Here is a 23796-nt window from a genome sequence, read left to right as displayed (position 1 = left end):
CCATGAGCAGGCAGAGGGAAGCGTTAAAATCATGCGGAAAGGGCATCCCCTCTTGCCTTGGGGTTCAATATTTATTTTTCATAGTAGTGGTTGGCCTTGGACCTCTTCTCACCAAAACACCATCCCCAGTCTTTTGAATCATATATTCCTATTAGCAATCCCATTTCGAATATTACTTCATCCCAAGGACAACACCAACTCGATACAAGGAAGTGATGAGGCCATCAAATTCGCAGTCATCTAGGTCGCTTTCAACATCCGTGTGAGGGCAGGGGGTGAAAAGCGGCATGCATTCATACTCTCTTGTACTAAAATCCACGTTCAGCAGTAAGTCAAATGCCCTCTTCACTTCTTCTCGACATATCTCTTGCCGAGCACATGGTGTTTTCGGTTACAGTAAAATTGAGCTGAATTCTCTCCATTGTCCCTTGCAGGCCTTCGTTGTTCATTATATATTTATATCCTGACCCCAAAAACCACCAACTTTATATGCTATTACTTGTGCTTTCCCCTGTCCTTTTCTTTCATTCTTTCTATGCACTTTTAGAGCTTTCATTTTGAGCTCTTTCAACACCTTTACAATAATTGCAACACGTTGTAGCAACCGCATTCACCTCCGATGACTACTGGTGCGTCATGGCACACTCCATCACTTACCATTTTCCTGGCCCAACGGCCGGTTTGCCAAGCTAGGGTCATTGGTGCCACATTTCACAACGCAAGTAATATCATACAAATCACATCTGCTAGTAGCTGGGAGTCTATTGCGCCTGGTCGTGGGAGATGTCCTTTTACCAGCACCTATCTATTCAGCTCAGCAGCCGGTCGAGCAGCACCGTCCGCTGCCTGTGCTACCATTACGCTACAGCAAGAGACGCGGGCTCCCATTGAAAGGGCAAAGGAGATGGTCCCCAAGAACCACAGATACGGGTTGCGGCTTCCATGACCATGCACAAAGGTACATATGCTCGAGCTGTTGTGAAAGCTTTTAGTGAGGCTGCTAATCACTCCAGAGTCTTACGCCGTGAACGACTCGCAAATTTCGAGAAAAGGTCCACGACGAGAACGATACCGAGCTGGTCACCGGGTCTTTGTCTGCACTTGCTGGCTTGCTGATTGCGCCACAGGGTGGCTATTGAGTGTGTCACAATGGGAAGCTACAGGAAGCGTCGTGATGAATATCAAGTTTTTGCCCATTAATTTCTTAGATGAGGACCATCTTTAATTTTGACCTTCAATTTGAGATACTGGTCATATCACCTGGCGTCTATTTCTGACTCAGAAGCACAATTAAACCTCTTTCACATGACGAACGACTCTAGGGCCAGAACTTTTATACATTTTTATTTTCTGCATTTTCTCAAGACCCGAAGTTACGATATATTACATTGTGCAACCGTTTACAAAGGATAGCGCCTGCCTGCCGCATATTTTGTACAACCATTCCGACACCGCGCAGCTACCTACCTCCATCACAGATATCTTCAATACGATGTCACCAGGCGGGAGATTCTTTGCCAGTTTGAGAAACCAGGCTCTCTTTCTGGGTGGGTTTCAATTGTATCAAGGACTGATAATGCGCCGCAAGGGGCTGATGCCTGTGGCTATCTGAGTACATCATCATAGAAGCTGTCGGCTGTACGGGAAGGGCTTTTGTTCCAGTTTGTGCGCACTTTACTTTGTGGACCTGGAAGAAGAATCTCCAGGCCAATACCATTTGAACACAGTCTGATGAAAATAAAGCTCACAAGTATACTGAGCCAACGGCAAAGACAGTGCGTAACAGTATATCAATCAAAGTCATATAGCCGAAAACTATACTATATGGTTCTTTCGTCACAACCCGCCTCCCATCCCATTCGTCCGCCCAGGTGAACTTCCAATAGTCGGTCAGATTGGATTCCATTGTTTGGTTGTTGGCTTCAATGAGCCGAGGATAGTGTTGAAGAGCAGGGGTCTTTTGGGGGGAGGGGTTCTGTCTTAGTGCTTGAATTGAGGCTTGGCGTCCTCCCCCAGGAAAAGAATTGGCGGATCCCGAGGCTCAAAAAGACTGGGGAAGGTTTGTTTGGGGTAATCAGCAGCCCGATAGCCCCTCTGGGGATGGCTCCAATGGCCCAGTACCTGTCTTAAAGCCATGCTAAACCCACTGTAGCCGAGTGACAAGTGTCAGCGGGTTTTATGCTGGGGAAGAGCTCCAATGTGCTGCGGCAAACAGGTAATAAGTCGCTGGTAACCGTGACCTGATTTCAGAAGCTATTGGCTCTGATTACTTTTTTTTTTGTTTATTTCTCCTTCCCCGAAACCCGAACATCCCACTTGACCTTTTTTCTTTCTTTCTCTCCGTCCTGTCAGATTGCTTCCTGCTGCTTGCTCCCCGAAGCTCACAAGATGTCTGCTGTCAATCGCAGCCTTCGAACTGCCTCCAGATCGCTACGCCTTCAGCCCACTTCCAAGCTTCAGCGAACGGCTCCTCTAGCTCTCTCCTCAGTCAAGCTCGGCGCCGCCCCTCGCTCTGCTGCTTCTGTCCTGTCGTCTACAGTTTCACGAGCCAGCTGCTTCTCCACCACAGCTTCCCGCCACAGCGCAGCGCCCGCCATGCCTACCGAAGGACGCGAGTACGATCCCGAGATCAAGGACATTGCCAGCTATGTCCACAATACTCCAATTGACTCGGAATTGGCTGTGAGTATGCCCAATCGCTCATGATAACTGTGCTGGATTGTAACCGGCGTGTTTTTGCTCTGCCCGGTTCTCCCTCTACCTACCTACCTACCTACCTACCTACCTACCTACTACTCCAGGTTTACCCCGCGTCCCACATACTAGTATAGCAACAGCCGCGGCTAACCGTCGTCATCTTTTTGTCCACCACAGTTTGACACCGCACGATGGGTCTTCCTCGACACATTGGGCTGCGGTCTTGAAGGCCTGCGCTTCAAGGAATGCACAAAACTTCTCGGCCCCATCGTCCCGGGCACCGTCGTCCCCAATGGGCCCAAGGTCCCAGGTACCAACTTCCAGCTGGACCCGGTCAATGCCGCTTTCAACATTGGTGCAATGATCCGATGGCTGGACTACAACGACTGCTGGCTGGCTGCTGAATGGGGTCACCCTTCCGACAACCTCGGTGCCATTCTGGCTGTCGCCGATTGGATCACCAGAACAAACAAGGCCGGTGGAAACATTGCTGGTGGCAAGCAGTTCACCATCCGTGATGTCCTAGAGGCCATGGTCAAGGCACATGAGATCCAGGGATGCTTGGCTCTGCTCAACTCGTACAACAAGGTCGGTCTTGACCACGTTGTGCTCGTCAAGGTTGCCAGTACTGCTGTTGTCTCCAAGATGCTAGGTTTGAACGAGAAGCAGACTGCCGACGCCGTCACTCAAGCTTGGGTTGACGGCCAGAGCTTGCGAACCTACCGCCACTCGCCAAACACCATGTCGCGAAAGTCGTGGGCCGCCGGTGATGCCTGCCAACGTGCTGTCAACCTGGCCCTCAAGGTGCTTAAGGGCGAGCCTGGCATTCCCACGGTTCTCTCGGCACCCGTCTGGGGTTTCTACGATGTCTTGTTCAAGGGCAACAAGTTCGAGTTCCAAAGACCGTACGGCAGCTACGTCATGGAGAACGTGCTCTTCAAGGTCTCGTACCCGGCCGAGTTCCACTCGCAGACGGCTGTAGAGGCTTCGCAGAAGATTCACGCCATCCTCAAGGAGCAGGGCAAGTCGGCCGCTGACATCAAGGCTGTTACTTGCCGCACACACGAGGCTTGCATTCGCATCATTGACAAGCAGTTCAAGCCCATGGACAACTTTGCCGACCGTGACCACTGTATTCAATACATGGCTTCCGTCATGCTTGTCTTCGGCCGTCTTGAGGCTACTGACTACACCGACGGAGGTGAGGCTGCTACCTCTGAACTGGTCGAATCTCTCCGCAAGAAGATCAAGTGTGTCGAGGACCCACAATTTACCAAGGACTACCATGACCCTGCCCTCCGAACCATCTCCAACGCCTTGACCGTTGAGCTGAATGACGGCACCGTCCTGGATGAGGTTGTTGTTGAGGCTCCTCTTGGCCACCGTCTACGCAGAGAAGAGGCCAAGCCCCACATTCTGGACAAGTACAAGAGGCACCTTGGCCACCACTTCTCCGAGTCCAAGGTCAAGCAGTTGGTTGAGCTTGGCTTGGATGGCAAGAAGTTGGAGTCTTTCCCCGTTGATGAGTACGTTGACTTGTATACTGTCAAGGACAGCAAATTTATTTAGACATAAAGTCGGGCGTTTTATAGGGGCCGAGGTTGTATCATGATTAGATGTAGATTGGTTGAATATAAATGTTTTTATCTTGTATCACCCTTATTAAAGCCTCGAGATGAATCTCCAACTCGTAGCAGAGCAATAATTGCTTCCAGTTGAAGAACTATTCGAATTGGCGGGCCTTGAGAGATGGATCGACATTGCTTGGTATGTCTTCAAGTCAATTTCAATGCCTCATCACCCAACTCTCATCGACTAGCCGCTAAATTGAAGATTCTCGTTTCCAACAACAGGGTTGAGCACATTAACACCATTCACCTGTCCGGTGCCACCCTGCATAACATCTGAAAAGCTATCAGCCATGAGCTGAACACCACTGACAAAGTCCTTTTCGTCAAACTCGCAGTGCCCGCCATTGGGAGAGTTGTCGACAGTCTGAAGGGTACCAATCTGGTCGGCGCTCAACCCAGCATCGGACGCGACCTGCTCATAGGCGGCGACACTTTGAGGGATGCTCTGCTGCAGCTCGGCAAGCTCCTGCTGCGTGCTCTGGAAATGGATCCGCGTCGAGGCGGCCACGGCATCGGCATCGACAAAATCCACCTGGGGCGCCAGGCCGCCGCAGTTGAGGAGCACGCCGTTGCCCTGGAAATTGGTCATGTGGGCGGGGACGAAGAAGCCCGAGAGCAGGAGGGAGCCGCCCGAGACGCCCGTGAAGGAGACCTGCGAGGCGTTAAAGGCCATGACCTGGGGCAGGACTGTCTGCACGAGATCATTGACGGCCTGGGCGTGGGCGACGCCGTCGGTGCGGTCGAGGCCCGAGCCTCCGCCCCAGAAGAGGTTGGGGTCGGGAGCCAGGACCGCCACGCCCGCCAGGTTGGCCTGCACGGCCTGGTTGGGAAAGTCGAAAAAGGATTGCCCGCCGTCGCCGTGCAGGAGCACGTTCAGGCCCAGGGTGCCCGTCGTCGCGTTGGCGTCCTGTGTCGCGCCGTCGACGCCCGAGTCTGTTGTGAATTGGTCGGCGGGACCGGAGATCTTGAATCGGAGAGGGAGGCCGCTGTTGATACTGATTAGCATATCGGTTTTTCTTCGCACCCTTGACCAGTACGGTCCGGGTGATGGATAAGTTCGAGGAGCAAGACTGAAAAACTTACTTCACCTCTGCGGTCATGTCGAGAATGGTCGATCCATCAGTCGCTGTCGAGATGCCCTGTGGAATCTGCTGCGCCTGTTGAAAGGCCGTCTGCGCCTTCTGCCTGCCTCCTCCAGTGGCCTTTGTCCTTGCCCGGGGGTTCAAGTGAGGACCCGGAAACGCCTCGACGGCAGTGAGCAGGCCGAGGGCCAGGAGAGATCGAACGGTCAACATTCTGGATTATGAGGTTAAATGTATAGCAATATAAAATACGAAATTTATAATAAACGAACCAGTCGCGGAGAGAAGAGAATAGGACAGAAATAGATCAGACTTTTGAGGTAAATCTCCAGATCACATCACCTCCCAGACAGACTCAAGCGCAACTCAAAAGCACAGAATGGCGAAGTGGCCCAGGTATATAGAAAAGAAGAAGGGGAAACACGACAGAGAGACAGAACAAAACCTCTTCGCTTTCTCCCCCCTCTGTCGATCACGGGAATGCCAAAACAAACCAGACTGGACCTTCTAGAAGGGTCATGAGCGACCGCGCAGCCCCAGGCGCTCTACAAGACGACGTCGTAGCCAGCCATTTGCGACACGAGCCCTTGTACAAAGCCTCAATGCTCTCTCCTTCTCTCCATCTTTGCCATGTGCACTCGATAAAGTTGGGCTTTGGAAAGAGAGCAGAGCTCAAAACGCCAAGATGCCAAGATGCCAAGATGTCGGGACGAGTCTTCAAGTTTCTGGGGGTGGGACGATTGGATCCTCTTATTGTGCGAGCAGACGCCTTGAATGGCTGGTCCGCCTGGTATAGGCGGGTCGTCGTGTGGTATATTCCCAAACCGGGCTTGTTTGAGGGTTCGGTATTCTGATACAGATGCTCCAACCGCGGGCGTCACGCTATTGGCTGACTCACGCTATTGGCTGACTTGGCGTCTCGAGTAATCCACCCCGTTCTTCCCCACACTCCAAACTGAGGAGGATCTACAGTACTTTCTTTTGAAGCTTGTTTGAAGGGCTCCATATAATACCTATTGCAGACCGTGGGCCATGAGATTGCTTGTGATGAGCCGTTGGATCACATTAGGTATGGTAGACAAGGCCCGTGGTAGGCTGTCTACGGCATGACTGAAAATGAAGCCGACTTCTTATTTGAGTCAACGTCCAATAATGCTTTCAAGGATTGCTGCTCGACAGCATCTATTTTGCATCCATGACGTGCAAAAGATGAGTGCTGGGTCGGGGTCACAAGTTTGTATTCCAAAATTCTATGCGACTCAGTGACGGGTCGAGACAATTTGTCGCCGCCACACGAGCCATCAATCTTCGTTGAAGATGTAGCGATTGACAGTCTTCAGATCAGCCGCGGCCCTAAACAGCCTTACCAGGCTTTGTGTTCCCTTCGACTCCATTCCAATATAAACGAATGCAACTCCATCAACCAGGAAGCCGTATGCGCTAATTCATATACAAACGCCGTCGATGCTTGTACTAGCATCGTATGCTGCTGAGATATATACATGAAACGAAATGTCGCTTCGAATCAATTCAACATCATCGCTCGGACATGATAATGTATGTCAGTCTTCAATGATGGAAAAGGATTAAACGCGTCTTTGTGCATAGTAAGGTGGTATGTGTACTGGTTTTGGCCTCATCCAACAAGTGGGGGATCTATCGTGGGATTGATGCCGTGCTTGTTGACCATGTGTCGCTTCCAGTTATCCTTGCGAGGGAATAGTTTACCGCCAATATAGTACTGGCACCCAGACTCTGTGCAGTGATAACCCTTTGTCTTTTCGTGCTTATCATTGACGTGCCGATCCAGATGTGTTTTGGTGCCGAATTTCTTATCACAGCCGGGGTAAGGACAGCAATGTCGGCGATCGTGATACCTCTTGTGGTGATTCAGCTTGTGTATCTGGTCGAATGTACGGTCACACTGCTCGCAAGTGAGAACGAGTTTGGGCGATGTAGCCGACTCGGGCGGAGAAGCACTGCTATCTGGGTGTAGAATGCCAATTGATGGAGCGGGAGAGGGAGATGAAGTGATATCGGTGCCTGGAGTTCGCCCACTAGATGCATTTGTCAAGGTTGTTCCCCCGGGTGTGGACCAGTCAGATGGACCATCGGTAATGAAGACGTCCTCGATTGTGATTTGTGGTGCCTCCAAGGATTGCGGCGCTTCATCCATCACCTCGTCTTCGTCTTCCTCCTCTTCCGACTCATCATATTCCGACTCGTCAGCATGATCCGCATCTTCGTGAGATGGGTTGGTCATACTGTGCTCAACGTCTGTGATGGGCGGTGAGGCGGCATTGTATGGGGGTGATGCTGGCGGCGATGCTGATACAGATGCTATACGGATCAATTCTGCATTGGTAAAGACTGCCTTTTCTGCCGCATTGGATGGCCTCATGATATCCATTGGATTGACTGCGCTAAAGCCTTGACCGTCTAGTACTGGAGAGTGAGAATTACGCACAGCCGAAGATCTATCAGTTGTGACGAGATCAGTGTCATCCTCCATTGGCTCTGGAAGGTCGGGACTTTGAAATCTTGTTGGCTGGCGGATGGGCACCTTGTCGGCAGGGAATGGTTTTTGGCGCAGTGCTGAAGACGGAAGAGAGTCCAGCCTGTGTGGTACAAGACCGGGGTCGTCTCCAGAGGGTCCGCGCCGTTTTGTCTTCTTGTTGGTATGCTTGTCCGGACGACTCGAGTCACTCATCTCTTGCGGCTCGTCAAAGATATCGCCATCCTGGACAATACTGCGATCCTGGGACGCAGACGTTGCCTTGGGCCTTTCTATGGAGTCAATGGCAACGTCTGGATTAGATGTGGTTGGGGATGAAGTGGGAACATTGCCTTCCTCCATGGCGAGTTCCGATACGCGGGTTGATCGTTTTCTCTTTGACATGAGTCCCTGGGTAAATCGACTCCATGTTGAGCCCTTGCTGTTCTTCCTATTCTCCCGTGATTTCCGAATCTGTTCCTCATAGAGTTCTGTCATCTGCCTGCTGGGAGCCGAGGGTTCTTGTTCAGGCTCAGAGTCCATGGGAACAGATGTGTCGTAGTAGTCGGCAGCGCCTCCATCATGTGTTGCACTATGAGGAACAAAATCAGACTGTTCAATGATTTGACCATCGCCAGGATTTGAGATGGAATCGGGTTCTTGCACGAATTGCTGCCCATCCGAATAGTGATAAGCAATATCTGTATATGGAATGTCATTGGTAGATGCCGTGTGCTGGTGGCCATCTATACTTGAAGCCCATGGATCTGCTTGCCCATTGTAGTGCGACGACCCGGGTGGCCCAGAGCCCGAAAGGGAGAGCCTTCGCTCAGTATCTGACGGCTTGTCATCTTCATCGAGTTCGGCGACGGGACGGGAACCTCGCTTCCAACGGAAGTATAGAAAGCCAAGAACAAGAGCGAGTATAGAAAGTCCAAAGATGGAACCGATGACAGCACCGGCAATGGCACCGCCGCTCATGTTGGAGCGCGGCGCGATGGCAGCTCGGGTTGTAAGATGTGGGTCCATAATTGCTTGGGGATCCGAGTCCGCCAACTTTCCTTGGTGCAGGAGCGTTTTGGAGTTTGTCGCCCCCCCAGACCAGTGAGCCGAAATGCTTGCTTCCTGGCTCCTGGTCGAGCTGCCAGAAACCAGGCAGAAAGTTGGAAGAAAAGAGATGATAAAAATAAGAGATATGCGCGGCTCTGCCTCTGAGCGCAATTGAGTGGCGAGCTTGGCAGCCGACGCTTGGGTTGCTCGACGACGTTGCGCGCGAGGTAATCTCTGGTTTAAGATGAGAGTGGTGCGCGCGCGGGTGGATGATGGTCTGGTAGTAGTAGGTAATGTACGGTAGGTACGGAGCAGAGAACTGGTGGTAAGACGCTCAGCAAGAGACTTGCAGGCCAGCAGAATGGGTCAGCTGGAGCCGCCCGTGAAAGCTGTCTCTTGCAGTCGCTGTTAGCTGATGACGTCGACTGTTATATATGGGCAATTGGCGATGACCACTGGCATATTCGACGTGTTTGGTGATGACAAGACGTCGGCAGGGAGAAGAAAGCCTGTTGATCAAGGAATCAAACCAGGTTCAGCCTCATTGTCCTGGGGGATAACAGCTGCTTTCTGTGTCGGCTTTTGGGGGGGCCCTCGTCCTCCTAAAAAGGCGCCCACCAGTTTCTACTAGCCGGTAGAGCTCTGCAAAAGACCCTGAATGGTCGGTCGGGTCGGGGACGTTGGATCCCTCCCAAGTTTTCCTGGCTGGCTGCTATGAGAACCCCACCAGACACGAGGGGGGAGTGGCCCTCGCTAAGAGAGAGGCACATGAATGAAAGTCAAGCCAGCGGAGAATGGATGCATCCCCATCTGCACCGCAAGATAGTGCACCATCAGCGGGGTCAATATTACAGCGCTGCCTTTGGAGTACATGGAGGCATCCGGTAGTAAGGCCTTAACATTTCCCTCCCTCTCTCTTATTTTTCCGTCTTGCGACCCCCATCGACCTGACTAGATCGTGCGCCGTGGAGGGTCGACCAATAGCTCAAGCGTCGGGATCTTCCATTCTTGACTGCGCCACGGAAATGGCGCCAACAAACAGGGGAAATAAGAGATGGAGGCTGGAGCCAGCCAGCTGCGGTGCAACAACCATTGCAAACTATTGGCCAATAGGTTACGATTGCCCAAAAAAACGCATGTCTTGTCAAGATGCAGCATGTATGTACAAATATATGTATGTAGCAGGTAGCTGAAGCCATGTACGGCGTTACTCATATGTAGGTTTGACAGATATTGAGGTGATGCCAATATATGCAAAATTGCACGCTACACGTTCCACCGAGTAATAAAGCATTGCAGCAGCTACGTAATGTACCTACCTACGTTGGAATGGCACCTGCTGCTAGCCGCGGGTTAAAGCAATAAGCTTTTTGGGCAGGCGTCCAACGGCAGAGCAAAAGAATGTCTCAACCACGGGATCATCAACGCCATCCATCCATTCGTCCACTTCTGTCACTGCCGAATTCTCTTCTTTGCGACCGGTCACTCCGACCCGCCCCCTCTCCAGCGTACGGAACACACACTCTCTTTTTCTTTTCCACCGTTCCAAGATAGCCAAGGGACGGGCGCAATGTTTCGTGCCCAGTACCTTGCGAGGTCTGTTGTTGCGCAGCCCATTTCGCAAAAGCTATTACCGGCCGGGGGGTCGCGATGCTGCGCCAACAATAATCTCAAAGCTGCTGCCGCGCACCTGTTTGCGCAACAGCGACTGGTCGCGAATAGCAGTAGAAGCTTTGCGACCACATGCAGCCTCCGCGAGAAACAGCAGCCAGCAGAAGCGGCGCATTCCGCGTCAAGCGAGTCCACGACGACGATATCATCCGATCCACAGCCTGAAGAGCACCAGACCACACCGAAACCCAAGCCCAAACGCCGGCGCCGTGGTTACGCCTATGCCGCCATATTCATGCTCATCGGCACAAGCATAGGCTCTCTGTTCCGACTGTCTGTCTCGCCGCCGCCGCTACCGGAGCCGGGCACGAAAGAGGATGGGTACATTCTCGAGTCGATCTACGACCAGGCCAAGAAGCTGCCATTGGTACAGGCCCTCTCCTCCGACCCGGCATGGGAATCGTGGTACGCCTACTCGGACTGGCGGGAGGGCTCACGACCCCTGAGCATCACGTCGGGTCCCATGTCTGGATGCCGCGGCCTGGCGTATCAACGCATCTTTCACAACAAGGCTACGGGCGAAATGGTGAGCGTCGTGTACTTTGGCGGCGCCCTCTCCGGCTTCCCGGGTGTCGTTCATGGCGGCTCTCTCGCCACCATTCTGGACGAGAGCATGGGGCGCTGCGCCATCTATCGCTTTCCGGCGCGCATGGGTGTGACAGCTAACCTGGACCTGACCTACAAGAAACCCACCTTGACCAACGCCTTTTACGTCGTCAGAACGCGACCGGTTCTCTCAGAGGCTGACGAGGTGATTGGTAAGGACGGCACCAAGAAGAGCGACAGGAAACTCTGGGTACACGGCACCGTTGAGACCCCGGAAGGCAAGGTTTGCGTCGACGCCAAGTCACTCTTTGTTGTTCCCAAGTACATTCAACCCCATGGCCGTACAGACGGAAAATGGTAGACACCAAGACCCATAACACCAAGCGAACCATCCAAACGTGTGATGTAGAAGCTACGGCATTGCTGTGAAAATTTTCTCTTCAGTAAAACGGTATACCGCAGTGCGAACCAGAATTGTAGAGACTTGTACATATAGACCCAGACATAGAAGCACAGTATCTTCTTCCACATCTTCGTCCGCATTCAACAGGGTCAAGCAGATGGAGCGACATGTCTTTAATCACAAAGTTTTCCTACTAGATGATATCCAAACATTGTAGAATTTCTAGTGTAGTGTTGAATAGACGCCGAGTCTGCCATGTGATTGATCCGTTGATCCCATAGGGTTCGAGCCAAGCAAGAACAAATTAGCGTTCATAGCGAGAACCGGTTCCGTCACCGTCGATCTAGATTATAACATGCACACGCTTGTCTCGAGCAACTCGAGGCCCCAATTTCCTTTTTCTGGAGAAGAAGGCCATAACTCATTCCCTCATTGGGACCATGTTACGCCGTATCCGTGATCGTAATCGAGACGCTCGTAGTGGCGGAGATGGTTATTGGGAAGATGGAGGGGTGAACGATTCCTGCTGAAGCCAGGTCAAGTAGAGATCGGCAGACCCTCTCTATTACTCATAGAACTACTAATGTTCATCAACCGTTCAACGGGGGCTGGTCGTCGTCTCTCCCAATCGGAATTCCCGGCGTTGTGTTTGTGTGTGTGCATATGCACCTGCGCACCAATTCTCTGCACTTGGGAGCCACTGGGCTTTGCTTCGCAGTAGATATTGTGTATATAATTTCGATAACTTACTCCATATTGGTTCGAAGAACAAGAAAAAGCAACTACCAGGCTCGAATCCGTATACCGTGATTGTAACATAGTTTGGAATCAACGGATATAGGGGAAATGGTCTGTAAGCAATAGTACCTTATTCTGATGTCCAAAAGCGGAAGCTTTTTGCATGCTCGTGATATTGAATGACAGGGCTTGTAGGGCACGGAGTCGGGGGAATTCAACTTTCTTTCAGAGAATAGATGGTGGCTCGAATGTCGACCCAGTCGGTACCCACTGCCAATCTGAAACAATGAATATGAGAACTCAGCTTTTTTCAGCCGATTCATGTACCCTTGAAGGTGATTCTGCACATCGATAAGTTGTGATTCGATGGCAATATCGTACTTCGAAACAAGCAAATCTCACATGGTGTATTGTACATTGTCGAAGAGAATACCAACGCAAGCATGACCCTTTACGACAACATAAGCCACCGGGGTGCGACGCATCCTTGGTTCTTGGGCAGGTTGCCCGATGTTCATGGTCAATATTGAAGCTCGAAGATCGAAATTCTTGTTTCAGCAAGACACCGCAACCGGATCCGGTACTATGCGAGTGACCATGCTGAGAATAGTATATCCGTCTTAAACAAGAAAGCGGGTCGGTGAATGGGAAAAGGAAAAAGCAATGTGAGAGACCAATGATATTCCAAAGTTCGTGTAACCCCAATGGGTTGTCGAGGCCTTGATAGTTGGCACTGATGCTAAATGGGAGACTATAACACCTACTGACAAGAAGTGATTGGCGCGTTGCACAGCTGCCTTTACAAGACTCCAGTCTGCCTTGATGAGCACACGTGCCCTAGACATGTTGAAAGTTATCGCCATGAAAAAGTCCATGCAAGGACACACCGCAACAAGTCGAAGAAGATCATTGGCGGGGCCGAGACATATGACTAGTCGAGCACCGGGCCGTCACTTAGACAGCCGGTAGGTATATATCGTAAACGGTCGCAATGTCATGTGCTATGCTGGGATCCCTTGCTGAGTATAGTGGCTATTCTCGGAAGCATACCGGCAAGCTCCCGCATGCTACTGATCACTGGCACAAAATGTTCCGAGTTCCTGAGCTTTGGTCTCGATCTCGAGATCTGAGAGTCTTGGTCGGGGGGGCAGCGGCAGCAAAGACGGCACGGGTTTCCTACTACTCCTCGCACTCATGCTCGCTGTATTTTCCGCATGCGTGTGTCCTCTCCCGTGGCATGTCTTGTACAAAGTATGCAGGTATTCATTCTCTCAAGCCTTGTGGGGTCTGGCCCCTGACAGCCCAGTTTGTTGCTGCATGCGCAGTGTTCTTCGCATCGATCGAGGTCGGGCGGCAGCATACCCGGCCGCTCCGTTTTGGCAGCGTGCCCAGGGGGAATAATACCAAGACAGGTCTGTTTAAGCGCAAGTATCCACGAGAAATCCATACAAGCCACCCCTCGTCGCACGCCGTCAACACGGACAGGGTCCGTGACAACATCGAAATCATGCCCGATGCCAAATTCACCCAGGGGGGATGGGGATCTGAAAGATGGATATTGAATATGGAAACATAAAAAAAGCAATCTGCTTACCTCTTGGGTTTCACTACTTCTCCCTGGTTGCTCACGAGCAATACAAGCCAGCACACACCGCAGGTGAGGCTTCAGCACGTTGGGCATGATAAAAATATGATCGATCGACCGAAAGTGACAGCAAGTAGTATGCAGGGTTCAAAAGATGAGATCCAGCAGCAACAAATGCGTATTGCCACTTGCGAATTGGATTAGGGGATCAGGGAAAGGAGCACGTATGCAGTACCTAGTGTATTATTCCGTACACTTCATACAGTTCATTGAGGTATACTAGGGAGGCGGGCCCACGGGGATGGTTCCCAATGACAGCATGCCTAGATCAGATTGCAGATGAGATGAAGCTCATTGCTGGGGGATCTGATGGGAAATGGATTCAGGGTTCAGAGCTCTCTGGGGGGGCCTGTCAGGACTCGGGAATCATTGGCTGCCTACCTAGGTAGTGATGACACCGACAGGGTGGGGCATCTCGTCTCGGTACAGGACGTACAGTAGCTTCAATCAGGTACGATAGTTTATCTCGAGTTTCCAGCCCTTAGTTTCGTGCTCTAGTTGGATTGTTAACAGTTCCTTATTATATTTTTGAACTCCACAAAAAAACGCATTGACCATACCAATTTTAACCAATTAAATCACCAGAACGAACTAGAGCACCTAAGGTTTAGATAAAAATGCACGCGCAAAAGCACCCTAATTTCACGGATTTCGACGATTTTCAACATTCATTAGCAACCACGTATTTAGATAAAATGCATCCACGTATTTAAAGATCTTCGCGATCGTACGGTTTTAGGGCTGCTTTCGGATTTTTAATACGATAAAAATTAACGCTTTCGTAGGTAGATTTCATACTAAATTAAATTCGATTATAACGATTATATTACGGGTTTCTAAATAAACCTTAAATATAAGGGTGTTAGGGTTTATGCTAATAGGGAGTGCTAGCCAAGTGTATACTAAGCAGAGAATATATAAGACTAAATTAAATTAATTCATAAGTGTAATCGTTAAAGCGTATTAAATGCTTCACTTATAAATAAGATAAATGCTTAAATTAATCACTAAAGTAATGACTATTTATATAGGAAATCCTTTTATAATATATATCCATTCATTCCCTCACTAATGTCCTTAATCACCCAGCTTATAGGTAATTATCACGATATTTTATCAGTAATTATCGTTAGTGCTTAATGAGTATCACTCTGCTAAGGAGTGATTATCGCTTGCTAAAATCGTAATCGTGTATACAGCTGCTGCCAGCTATAGGGAAGTAATGACACACTTGCTGCGGGGGTCGTGGTCTCTGTATTGGCCTTGCTGCGCCTCTTGCCGTCCTTTCTTGTCCTTTCTTCCCAATATGTTGGTATTGTCCTGCAAGGGTGCATGTTCGTAACATCGATTCGGATTTGGAATCGATATAAACTTACTTACGATTTCGTTAATTTTTATCGTATTAAAAATCCGAAAATAGCACTAAAACCGTACGATCGCGAAGATTTTTAAATACGTGGATGCATTTTATTTAGATGCGTGGTTGCTAATAAATATTAAAAATCGTCGAAATCCGTGAAATTAGGCCCTAAATTCGATTTTATTTCCACCACCGACCGCGCTACGGATTTTTATCGGATCCGAAAATTTTAAATTGCTAAGCATTCTTAATTAATTAACGAATACTTTTTAATACGTATAATATAATATTTAAGCGTAAGCCTTTCGTACGTAACGGTTAAAATTAGGAATACCCTTAATTTGGCCCCAAATTCGTAGTTTTAGCGTGCATTTTTATCTAAACGTCGGTTAAAATCGGCTTTTCTTCGGGTAATATACTAACCATCTTAGCAAAAAATACCTGGAGCTACTTTGGTACAAAACGCCGTATAAACCACCAGATTCCAGCTCCAGCTCCAAGCTACACATTATGCAGTTCCCATCTTAACGGTCTCCCCGATCTCTTCAAATTGACGGCTGGATACTCGAGATAAACGATAGTGTACACTGCTAGGTAGGTCGGTAGGCAAAGTTAGGTAGCTTTGGCGATCTGGGGGCGCTCCAACGGCCCCCCCTGTTAGTCGACGCCAATGATCAGATCCAACCGCTGCGATCTTTCGACGCGACCTGTGATCGTGGATCGCGAATTCTTGTGCCCATCCGTGATCCAGAGGAAATTTGCTTGGCTGCTGAGCATCCCGGTGGGAGCCGTTGGCGCATTTCATGGCAGGTGTTCGCGCTGAGACTGCTCACACGAGATACTGGCGTCGAAATAAACGTAGAGCTTGCATGTGCTGTAATGTGCACACAAGTGCATGACGGCTGAACACGCATCGGACCCATGGGGGATATGTCTGTCGTTTCTGTTTAACGAGCGTCTGGTGGTTTGCGTGCGTGCCTGTGTGCGTTTACTGGGCATGGCAATGTAACGGAAAACCGCAGGTCGCATTGGAGGGTTCTGCCAGGGCACGCTGGTGGGCGCGGGGAGCTTAAGGTAGGTGGCAAGGTGTGTAGCAGCTGTAGTTACAAGGTAGTCAGTCTATGTACAGGGTCGAGAACGAACAGAACGAACAAGCAACACGAGATGAATTGGATAGTCACACCAGCAGATTAGTAAATATTCCGAGTATTGGAATGAATAAAAAAGGTACGTATGTATGATGCGCTGGCGGAATCTCAGGCCGCATCTCAGCTGCGAGTCACGGAAGGGCCGTGGAAGGGCATTACATACATATGCAAATGTAATGTAGTTTTTTTTTTTGGGTGATCTAGAGCTGGCCGATTCGCCGTCTGAAGACGGGCGACACAAACATCTGGAGCCTCGAAGCGTGTCAAGTACTAGGTAGGTACTAGGTAGTTAGGCTACATATGTAATCTTCAACCGCAACTCAAAAACAGACCAGAAACCCAGGTACCTGGTTCCGTGTGCAACATTACATAGAACTCAAGAGTACCTTTGATCAGCTCCATGGCAAGCACCACCTACCTGCCTGCATATATACTATGTAGGCATGTAGGTAATGTAGAGAACTCAGCTGGCCAGGCTACATACATATTTGATTATTATTTGAACACCTACTTAGATACCTGGTTTGATATGCTGACATGTACTACCATAGTACCTACCTAGTGTACGTGTAAGTGACGGAAGCCATGGCCAACAATGCCAGCAAGTAATAGGGCAGAAAAAATCAAGACAAGTCTTTGTAGAATGGCTCGATGGCTAAGTTCTATCGAGAAAAGCTTTGCGAGCATTTTTATTTTTCATTTTTCCAAGATTTCCCATGCAGTAACTTGATATTACTAGTGGAAAAGCAGTTTTAATAGAACAAGAAGCAGCAGCAGCAGCAGCAACCGATGAGACCCTCCCCCAAGGTTCGAATTCCCATGTCGGCCCTGTTCCAGATGTGCGCCCCTTCCCTGAGAGCGTGCCTGATTTGTGGCCCCTAGCATCGCAATCCACACCGATCGCGAGAATCCCCCATCGACTCAAACATCGACCACACTACTTACTTTTGCTACAAGGGCTTTTGATATTGTCCAAATTTTCGCCTTCCATCCCCAAGCCCCCTCTCAATTCGGTCAATCAAACTGTCCCTACTGCTTCTACTGCTACTTCATCATGGCTAATCATCTTATTAATTCGCCTTTCCCTACTACTCCTACTCTTGACCCTTGCCTTAAGGCCATGCTTATATGCGCAGCTCCTGCCGGCACCAGACAAACTCTACCTTCAAACTACCCAGACTCTAGTAGAAGCTAGCGGGACATCATTGACATCGTTCCTGCTGCGAGGAATATTCTACATCCTACTTACCTCTATTACCCCATGAACCATCATAGACTGGCCCGAGTCCCTGGTCTCCGAAACATACACATCCACGGTAATCCTTCCGATGTATGCACAATAACTTCACGGCCATAAACCATCACCATCAGCATTTTCTCGATTATAACATATTATACGGAGACAACAAGAGCACACCTGTCCCTTTATACACAACGTGCGAGAAGAAGAAAGTGGAAAAGAAAAAGAAATCTCCCGAAGTTGCCTTGTGCGCTGAGTGGACTATATCCATCCAAGTCGACCGCCTAGGGCATATACCTAGATACTGGCACTGAGATATATATTGAGAAAAAGCATACAACACTCTGAACTTACCGTCCATCCTTCAACCAGCGGAAATTCCGGGACCCTTTCTATTGTTGATCTGACGTCACATTGACTCTTCGCCATGTCAAAAAGCAACATTCTCATCTACTTTATCCGTAGAGACCTGCGAGTCTCGGATAATCCACTCCTGCATTATCTCTCTTCAACACCTGATCATGGCTTCACACATTTATTGCCGGTCTATGTTTTTGCCTCACATCAGATTGAGGTATCCGGCTTCATCACAGACGGGTCCAAATCCCCTTATCCCGAGGCCAAAAGTGATCTTGCACGGTTCTGGAGGTGCGGACCACATCGCGCCAAGATCACCACGTCGGCTGTTTGGGACATGAAGAATTCTCTTGAGGCATTAGGTAGCGGACTTTTTATTCGTGCTGGCCAGTTTGGCGACATTCTTCGGGAACTGAAGAAAGGTTTGGAAGAAAAGAGTCACAAAGTTGGAGCTGTGTGGGTCACCTCGGATGAAGGAGTTGAGGAGAAGCGGGATGAGAAGACTCTGTCTTCAATCTGTGCTGACAGCGGGATTGACTTCAAGTTGTGGGCTGACGAGAAGTATTTCATTGACGAGTAAGTTATGACCTCTGTGAGGAATCAAAACGATCATGATATTAATGAGTACAGTCGGGATGTGAAGCTGGAAAGTGCCCAGGACTTACCAGACGTCTTCACAACGTACCGCAAGATGATGGAGCCACTCAGGGATATACCAAGATCAACGTTGCCAAAGCCAGCAAAGTCCAGTCTACCACAGCTGCTGCCTACTGAAGATGTTCCTCCCCAAGCCGCCCCGTTTTCTATTCCTTCAACCTACGATGAACTGGAGAAACGCATCCTCGATCCGATCAAAGAGATAATTCCAAATGCTCCGCCATTCCCCGAAGGTGCAATTTCAGCACACCCTTTCCGAGGCGGCGAGACGAAAGCGCTAGCAAGACTCGAGGATATCATCAAAAATGGCACAGTCTACAACTATAAAAGCTCACGGAACGGGCTTGTAGGTGCCGACTTCAGCACAAAACTTTCCGCATACCTTGCTCTAGGATGTCTCACGGCACGGCAGGTCCATGCTGCGCTTGTGCGATACGAGGAAGGCAATGACGACACATACGCCAGCGCTCAAGGCTACGGAGAAGGAGAGAATGATGGTTCCAAGAGTGTTCGTTTCGAGCTGCTGTGGCGTGACTACATGCGTCTTTGCACACGGAAATTCTCCTTTAGACTGTTCCGTCGCTCTGGCTTCCGCGATGACCAAAATCTGAAGTGGAAGTCGCCCAAGCCAGAGGATGCCACAGAGGCCCAGCCATCGTCCGACGAGGTTGCAACCATGTTGAAGCGTCTCTGGGCCGGTACAACTGGCATGGGCCTCATCGATGCTTCGCAGCGGGAGCTCATCCACACTGGATATACCTCTAACCGTGCTCGTCAGAATGTGGCCAGCTTCCTTTCAAAGCACCTGGGGATCGACTGGCGATATGGGGCCGAGTGGTATGAGATGTTGTTGGTCGACTATGATGTGTCGTCCAACTGGTCCAACTGGCAATACGTCTCTGGCGTCGGCAATGACCCTCGAGGTGAAGCTCGAATTTTCAACCCAGTCAAACAAGCTTTTGACTACGACAAGGAAGGTGAATATGTCAAGATGTGGGTTCCCGAACTTCGGGAGCTTGATAGATTGGAGAATGTGTTCCAGGCCTGCACAACACCAAAAGAGGAATGGGATCAATGTGGTCTCAAGGGACTGGAAATGGCCGAAAGTCCATTGAAGAAGATTGATTTCTCTGTTGACGGGAAGCCTAATAAGCATTCGAAGCGCCCATTTGATCGAAGGCGCAAGGATGGTCGGATTCGCAGTAATGCCAACATGGCACAGGCGCAAGCTGCTGACCACGCCGATTCTGAGAATGGTTCGAACGGTACCGCCAACGACCAGAATCAATATCAGCATTACGATCTTCCCCAACGCCCTCGCGGTGATTACCGAGGCAGCCGCGGCGATGCTCGTGGCGGACGTCGTGGGTATCGAGGAGGCTATCGTGGCCGCGGCTATGCGAGTTCGAGAGGTGCCTACAGAGGTAACGGCCGTGGTCAATTTCAAGCATATGGGTACGGTCCCATGACCAACCAATGGGCAGTCCCACCAGCTCAGCAACCCGGATCCTAGGCAGGTCAAGGATTCAGCGAAGGGCATCAAGAGTCTCATGGCGCTGCCAATAATCAGCTCTCGAACTCTTCAGGTCGTCAGCCACCTCGTGGTGAAGTATCTAAGGTCAATGCACCCGCGAGTCCGACCGGTTTAACAATTAAGCTCTATTTTTCTTGGCCAATAGGGACTACAACTAGACCGCCGTTTTGATCTGAGAATTTCCAAGAGTGCGGAAGTGGAGGCACCGCTCGTGGTATCGATCCGAAAGGATAAGGATCCTGATGATTGTAGGTAATCGTCAAGATTACCATTGTACACTATTGTTACAATCAAGCGTTGCTTAGTTTACAGTACAAGCGTTTTTATGAATAACCATCTACATGAAGCGGATGTTTGGGCGCAGTCTCGCCGGTTAAGAGTCCGATCACCGTCTGAGATTTCACAACGTTACTTCCTCTGAGTCCGAATGGTATTGAACATATGAATTTGGCTCAATACATTATTTGTTTAGCAGCGTGTTTCTCGTTTGGTGATCAAATAAATCTTCTGGCGACAATATCTAATCATTATTCTACTACATTCCTAGCAATGCACGTACGTTTAACAGCTATTACAATGTCTTGTGCCTATTTGAGAATCCCATGTCAATTTGCGCATGGGATATGATGGCATTGTATCAATGGTTGCGTGAGTATATATGGGTAAGGTGAATACAAAGCTAAATGCCTGATCGGGCAGTCTTATTTTTATTTTTATTTTCAGCGGGTACCCGCCTCTGTACGTACCGAATGCACCTTGTCACAACGGCACTAATAATAATACCAGACTTACATAGATCCCAGCCTCTAGTATTGAAACGTCGCTACTCAAAAGTCTATGATCTCATCATTGTCGCAGTACTCGCTGTTTTCTAAGACCCCGTCAACCTTCTCAACGCGCTAGGCAAATGTTTTGACCAGAGCCTATGATTAGTCATGGCATTTTTTCAAAAAGTCTAATAATTGTCGGTGGTTGCGATTGCGACGGACACGGGTTTGTTTGGGCGACTTGCTTCTCGTAACTGAGCTGAGGGCGGGCCATTGTTGTTGTGATTCCTACGCCTTCGGGCTCCGACCTGACCATTCGCTTCCAACGCTGACGGATCTCACTACCAAGACCTACCAGCAGACCCAAACCAAACCAATCCACGACCAGGTTCAGATCCAGTCCAAACGGACCTCGGGGTTGTATTACGTGCTACGAACGGGTCATCCCATCCATTCTTCCCATGCTTGCTGCTGCTACTACTACTGCTATATAACCATATTCCGGCATAGCATAAGTTTGATCGTCTTCTCCCGGCGTCACGCGGCTTGAGCTCGTCTTGCATTGGATTTCCTAACCCCCTCCCATTAGAGTTCACATCGCATCTTTTGGGGTCTGCCCCTGACCAGTCCAAAAGGATTAAAAAAAAGAAAAAAAAGAAGAAAAAAAGAAACAATGGCATACGACTATGCGTTCGTGTCAGTATACCACTTGCCTGCATTGCGCAAATTATCACATGAAAAAAAGGCTAACACTTTTGACCTAGGCATCTCAAATATACAATACCATTGGCTGGTCTCCTGACCTTTGTTCTAAAGCCCCTCCTTACCAGGCTGGACCTGTATAAGACCTTGGCCTTGATCATCATTGCCTTTACGGCAACGTTGCCCTGGGACTCGTATCTTATACACCATGGCGTCTGGACCTATCCGCCAGATGCAATCGTCGGCTTGCGGCTCTTTGCAGTCCCAGCCGAGGAGCTATTCTTCTTTGTAATACAGACATACATCACGTCGATGATCTACATCCTCTTCAACAAGCCAATCTTACATGGGCAATATTTGACCAATGAACACGATGTGTCCTCCGTGGTCAGGACGATACGCGTAGCCGGGCAGGCTTTTCTGGCTGGGTGTACTGCAATCGGAGCATACCTGGTTGCAAAGGGTGGCGAGGGAACATACCTGGGGCTTATTCTGGTATGGGCTTGCCCATTTGCATTGCTTACGTGGACCTTTTCCGGATACTTCCTGATCAAGCTACCTCTAATATCTGTCGCTACGCCAATCCTGCTACCGACCGTGTATCTGTGGGTGGTGGACGAGCTGGCTCTGGGCAGAGGAACATGGTCGATAGAGTCTGGCACAAAGCTGGGATGGTGTTTGTTCGGAAGCCTAGAGTTGGAGGAGGCTGTCTTCTTCTTTGCCACCAACTCGCTGATTGTCTTTGGCCTGGTGGCATTCGACCGTGGCATGGCTGTGCTCAACATGTTTCCCGACCTCTTTCCTAGGGTTCCAACCACGCCCTCGCCAGTCCTGTTGCTCAAGGGTGTTCTCGCAGATCGATCCAAGTACGACATGGACCGGGTGCGCGGCCTGCGCGAGGCTGTGGTGACGCTGAGGCGCAAGAGCCGTAGCTTTTACTTGGCTAGCTCCGTTTTCCCTGGCCGCGTGCGTATCGATTTGGTCTTGCTGTAGGTTTCTACTACCGTTTGACATCTTGTTGTTCGCTAACGATTGCACAGGTATTCTTTCTGTCGAGTAGCGGACGATTTGGTCGATGATGCCAGAACAGAGGCCGAGGCATTGGAATGGATTGAAAAGCTCACGCGCTATTTGGATCTGGTGTATGCATCCAAGACGCCAGTCTCGCCAGCAGATGACCCACATGTTCTGAAATACATCAAGAACAACTTTCACGAATCAGACCAGTCCGCCTTGAGACTTCTACCCGCCAAGTTACTACCTAGCGAGCCTTTGTACGAGCTTCTCGAGGGCTTCAAGATGGACTTGACGTTTGCCCACACGGGAGGGAAAGGTGAGCCCCATTTACCAGAGAACTTCCCCATCAAAAATGAGCAAGACTTGGAATTGTACGCCGCTCGAGTGGCCAGTACTGTTGGAGAGCTTTGCCTCTGGCTGGCTTTTCACCATGGCGAAACACGTCTCCCGGGAGATAAGGAGGCAATCTTGGTACTGGCGGCCAAGACAATGGGTCACGCGCTACAATATGTCAACATTGCAAGAGATATCGCCGTGGATGCAGAGATGGAGCGCGTGTATCTTCCAACCAACTGGCTCAAGGAAGAGGACGTCACACCTAGGGACATTATCAAGGCGCCTCGGCAGGCTGTCGTGGAGAAGCTACGAGAACGGCTTCTCGACCTTGCTTTTAAGGAGTATGCACGATCCCGGAAAGACATGGAAATGCTTCCAAGCGATATCCGCGGCCCGCTCATCGTAGCCGTCGAGTCCTACATGGAGATTGGGCGTGTGTTGAGGGAGAAGAAGGCGGTGCAATCTACGAAGAATGCAAAAAGAGCTACGGTCCCCCGATCCAGAAGGCTGTGGGTTGCTTGGAAGAATTTGGCAAGTCAATGAGATTGTATGGGCATACGGCAGATCTGCCAAGATCTCACAGCAACCACCACACTCTAGACATAATGGATCATTTCAATGATCAAGGTATTCTCCATCCAGCTGAAAATTGAAGCATGACGCGACATGGCAGGCCCATTGTATAGAACTGCATAGACATACTCTGAAATATTTTCTAATA

The 23796-nt window shown here is 49.8% G+C and overlaps 6 protein-coding genes across 6 annotated transcripts; 4 read left to right on the top strand and 2 right to left on the bottom strand.

Moving 5' to 3' along the window:
* Positions 1-2388: 2388 nt before the first annotated feature.
* On the top strand, positions 2389-4266 carry PFICI_09865 (2-methylcitrate dehydratase; the record flags this gene model as incomplete). The annotated part of the gene is made up of 2 exons (XM_007838446.1): positions 2389-2682; positions 2875-4266. The coding sequence occupies 2 exons, from the start codon at positions 2389-2391 to the stop codon at positions 4264-4266; spliced, it is 1686 nt and encodes a 561-aa protein (XP_007836637.1).
* A 246-nt stretch (positions 4267-4512) lies between these two features.
* Positions 4513-5623, bottom strand: PFICI_09864 (uncharacterized protein; the record flags this gene model as incomplete). Its single annotated transcript, XM_007838445.1, has 2 exons — positions 4513-5314; positions 5412-5623. 2 exons carry the CDS (start codon positions 5621-5623, stop codon positions 4513-4515), a joined length of 1014 nt encoding a protein of 337 aa, XP_007836636.1.
* Positions 5624-7046: 1423 nt separating this feature from the next.
* PFICI_09863 (uncharacterized protein) lies at positions 7047-8933 on the bottom strand (the record flags this gene model as incomplete). The annotated part of the gene is made up of 1 exon (XM_007838444.1): positions 7047-8933. The coding sequence occupies one exon, from the start codon at positions 8931-8933 to the stop codon at positions 7047-7049; it is 1887 nt and encodes a 628-aa protein (XP_007836635.1).
* A 1591-nt stretch (positions 8934-10524) lies between these two features.
* PFICI_09862 (uncharacterized protein) lies at positions 10525-11532 on the top strand (the record flags this gene model as incomplete). The annotated part of the gene is made up of 1 exon (XM_007838443.1): positions 10525-11532. One exon carries the CDS (start codon positions 10525-10527, stop codon positions 11530-11532), a length of 1008 nt encoding a protein of 335 aa, XP_007836634.1.
* Positions 11533-18132: 6600 nt separating this feature from the next.
* Positions 18133-20232, top strand: PFICI_09861 (cryptochrome DASH; the record flags this gene model as incomplete). Its single annotated transcript, XM_007838442.1, has 2 exons — positions 18133-18638; positions 18693-20232. The coding sequence occupies 2 exons, from the start codon at positions 18133-18135 to the stop codon at positions 20230-20232; spliced, it is 2046 nt and encodes a 681-aa protein (XP_007836633.1).
* Positions 20233-21693: 1461 nt separating this feature from the next.
* PFICI_09860 (Bifunctional lycopene cyclase/phytoene synthase) lies at positions 21694-23618 on the top strand (the record flags this gene model as incomplete). The annotated part of the gene is made up of 3 exons (XM_007838441.1): positions 21694-21716; positions 21785-22711; positions 22763-23618. The coding sequence occupies 3 exons, from the start codon at positions 21694-21696 to the stop codon at positions 23616-23618; spliced, it is 1806 nt and encodes a 601-aa protein (XP_007836632.1).
* Positions 23619-23796: the final 178 nt, after the last annotated feature.

This window comes from Pestalotiopsis fici (assembly GCF_000516985.1).
Source record: "Pestalotiopsis fici W106-1 unplaced genomic scaffold PFICI_Scf_7, whole genome shotgun sequence".
In the NCBI taxonomy this organism is placed as follows: Eukaryota; Fungi; Ascomycota; class Sordariomycetes; order Amphisphaeriales; family Sporocadaceae; genus Pestalotiopsis; species Pestalotiopsis fici.
The sequence above is the reverse complement of the archived record's forward strand: the minus strand, read 5'-3'. Positions and strand labels throughout refer to the sequence as shown.